At 45.7% G+C, this 2,500-nt stretch overlaps 1 protein-coding gene across 1 annotated transcript in view; it reads right to left on the bottom strand.

Annotated features, from left to right (window-relative positions):
• The window catches only part of LOC109885759 (voltage-dependent T-type calcium channel subunit alpha-1I-like), a 196,106-nt gene that overhangs the window by 72,493 nt on the left and 121,113 nt on the right, over positions 1-2,500 (bottom strand). Inside the window, exons 7-8 of the mRNA XM_031811045.1 lie at positions 1,768-1,935; positions 162-254 (exon numbers count right to left, since the gene is read on the bottom strand). Of these exons, the coding sequence (XP_031666905.1) occupies positions 162-254; positions 1,768-1,935 (261 nt within the window). The remainder of the gene's footprint in view (positions 1-161; positions 255-1,767; positions 1,936-2,500) is intronic.

Below are 2,500 nucleotides of genomic sequence, written 5' to 3'. Positions count from 1 at the left end.
TGTGTGTGTGTGTGTGTGTGTGTATGTGTGAGTGTGTGTGTGTGTGTGTGTGTGTGTGTGTGTGTGTGTGTGTGTGTGTGTGTGTGTGCAGTGTGTGTGTATGTGTGCATTGTGTGTGTGTTTGTGCATTTTGTGTGTGCATTGCGTGTGTGTGTACTTACGATGATGAGCAGTATAAAGTAGATGAAGTTGTAGAAGGAGTGAGCATCCATTACATAGTACATGATCTCTACCCAGCCTTCCAGGGTGATCACCTGGAGAGGAACACACACACACACACACACACACACACACAACACGTCTCTAGGTCAAGGACAATAGGCTTTGACATTTCCATTGTTACCAAGAACTCAGACATTTCACGAAGACGAAGCTCAGTTTGTCCTACAGATCAGCCAGATCAGTCACCCTCCTGTTGACCTAGTCTGGAGAACATCTGATAACGTCTGATAACATCTACTTCCTGATTCATTTCCCCACTAAATGTCACCTAGAGGAGAGCTCTCTGTCTCTGTAATGTAATCAGATAATCAGATAGCAAGCCAATTACAGAGTGTATATCTTCCCATCACCTAATCACTACTGTCAGACACTTCACTACTGCTGGAGAACTACAAGGCTGATGTTCCAGACCAGCATACATTATTCAATTCATTACAGCAAGTAGATATCTTGTCATGAACCTAATCACTATGGTAATCTCTATCTTGTGATGACCTAATCACTATGGTACCCTCTACTCTATCTTGTCATGACCTAATCACTATGGTAACCTCTACTCTATCTTGTCATGACCTAATCACTATGGTAATCTCTACTCTATCTTGTCATGACCTAATCACTATGGTAACCTCTACTCTATCTTGTCATGACCTAATCACTATGGTAACCTCTACTCTATCTTGTCATGACCTAATCACTATGGTAACCTCTACTCTATCTTGTCATGACCTAATCACTATGGTAACCTCTACTCTATCTTGTCATGACCTAATCACTATGGTAACCTCTACTCTATCTTGTCATGACCTAATCACTATGGTAACCTCTACTCTATCTTGTCATGACCTAATCACTATGGTAATCTCTACTCTATCTCGACATACTCCTGACCTATACTTCAGGGGGTGGGACTCTAGTCTAAGAGGACTGGCACGGTGTGCAGGTGTTTGTTCCAGCCCAGTGCCAACGTGCACTAACACACCTGATAAGACTAACAATGATCTAAATAAAAGTGAAATCATGCATGTTGGTGCTGGGGCGGGAACAAAAGCTTGCCCACAGCAGCCCTCCAGTACAGGGATTTGATCTGGCCTCTACTTTAACCAATACAGCTCCCTGGACAGTGCAAAGACATACAATATGACAGACACCTTTAGGCACCTTTCCCCGACCTACATTGACTAACCTGTGGCCCCACACATTGACTTGGTTCCGGTACCCCCATGTATAAAGCCATGTTATTGTTTTTTTATTTTCTTACTTTTTATTAAATATTTTCTTTACAAGATTTTGTAACTACATTGTTGGTTAGGGGCTTGTAAGTAAGCATTTCACTGTAGGGTTTGAACCTGTTGTATTCGGCGCATGTGACTAATACAATTTGATTTGATCTTTACATCAATAGAAAAAGAGAGACAGAGAAAGCAAGCTAGGTAGGTGTAGAGAGAGACACGTTGTGGTGCATATCTAGCCACATCAGCTCATAAAGCTCAACCAATACAAATGAAGAAAAGAAAGTCCAAACCACCCAATCAAAAGCCCTACCTGAAAGATGACGATCCAAGCGTAGGCGATATTGTCGAAGTTGATGGCTCCTTTATGTGGGTTGCTGTGGCCCGTGTGACAGCGTGTGTAATACTGGTTCCAGTTGACACACAGTCCAGGCCCACTCACTGACCCGTTAACCAGGGGTTCAGGACTCAGCCCCAAACCCTGTCTGTTGTGTCACATCGTCCTTGTCCAGGCAGCAGGTACGTCCTAGTTCTCTCGGCGGTCCGGGACGTCGGTGCACGCCATGATGGCCGGTTGTCCTGGGCGAGAGAGCAGATGAAGGGTCGCTCATCATCCTCGTCTGCCATGTAGTAAGGGCGTGGCAGTGAGATGTCCTTAGAACTGGAAGGAAGAGATGGAGAGGGATGAGAAGGAAGAGAGGAATGGAGAGGAGAGAGGATGGAGAGGAGAGAGTGATGGATGAGGAAGAGAGGGATGGAGAGGAGAGAGGAATGGAGAGGGAGAGGGAATGGAGAGGAGAGAGGAATGGAGAGGAGAGAGGAATGGAGAGGAGGAGAGGATGGAGAGGAGGAGAGAGGAAATGAGAGAGGAGGAAGAGAGGAATGGAGAGAGGGTGAGAGGAATGGAGAGGAGGAGAGAGGAATAAGGAGAGGAATGGAGAGGATGGAGAGAGGAATGGAGAGGAGGAGAGAGGGATGGAGAGGAGGAGAGAGGAATGGAGAGGAGGAGAGAGGAATGGAGAGGAGGAGAAGAGGAATGGAGAGGA

Source organism: Oncorhynchus kisutch, unplaced genomic scaffold (genome assembly GCF_002021735.2).
Source record: "Oncorhynchus kisutch isolate 150728-3 unplaced genomic scaffold, Okis_V2 Okis01b-Okis20b_hom, whole genome shotgun sequence".
Lineage (NCBI taxonomy): Eukaryota > Metazoa > Chordata > Actinopteri > Salmoniformes > Salmonidae > Oncorhynchus > Oncorhynchus kisutch.
This window is presented reverse-complemented; position numbering and strand designations above follow the sequence as displayed.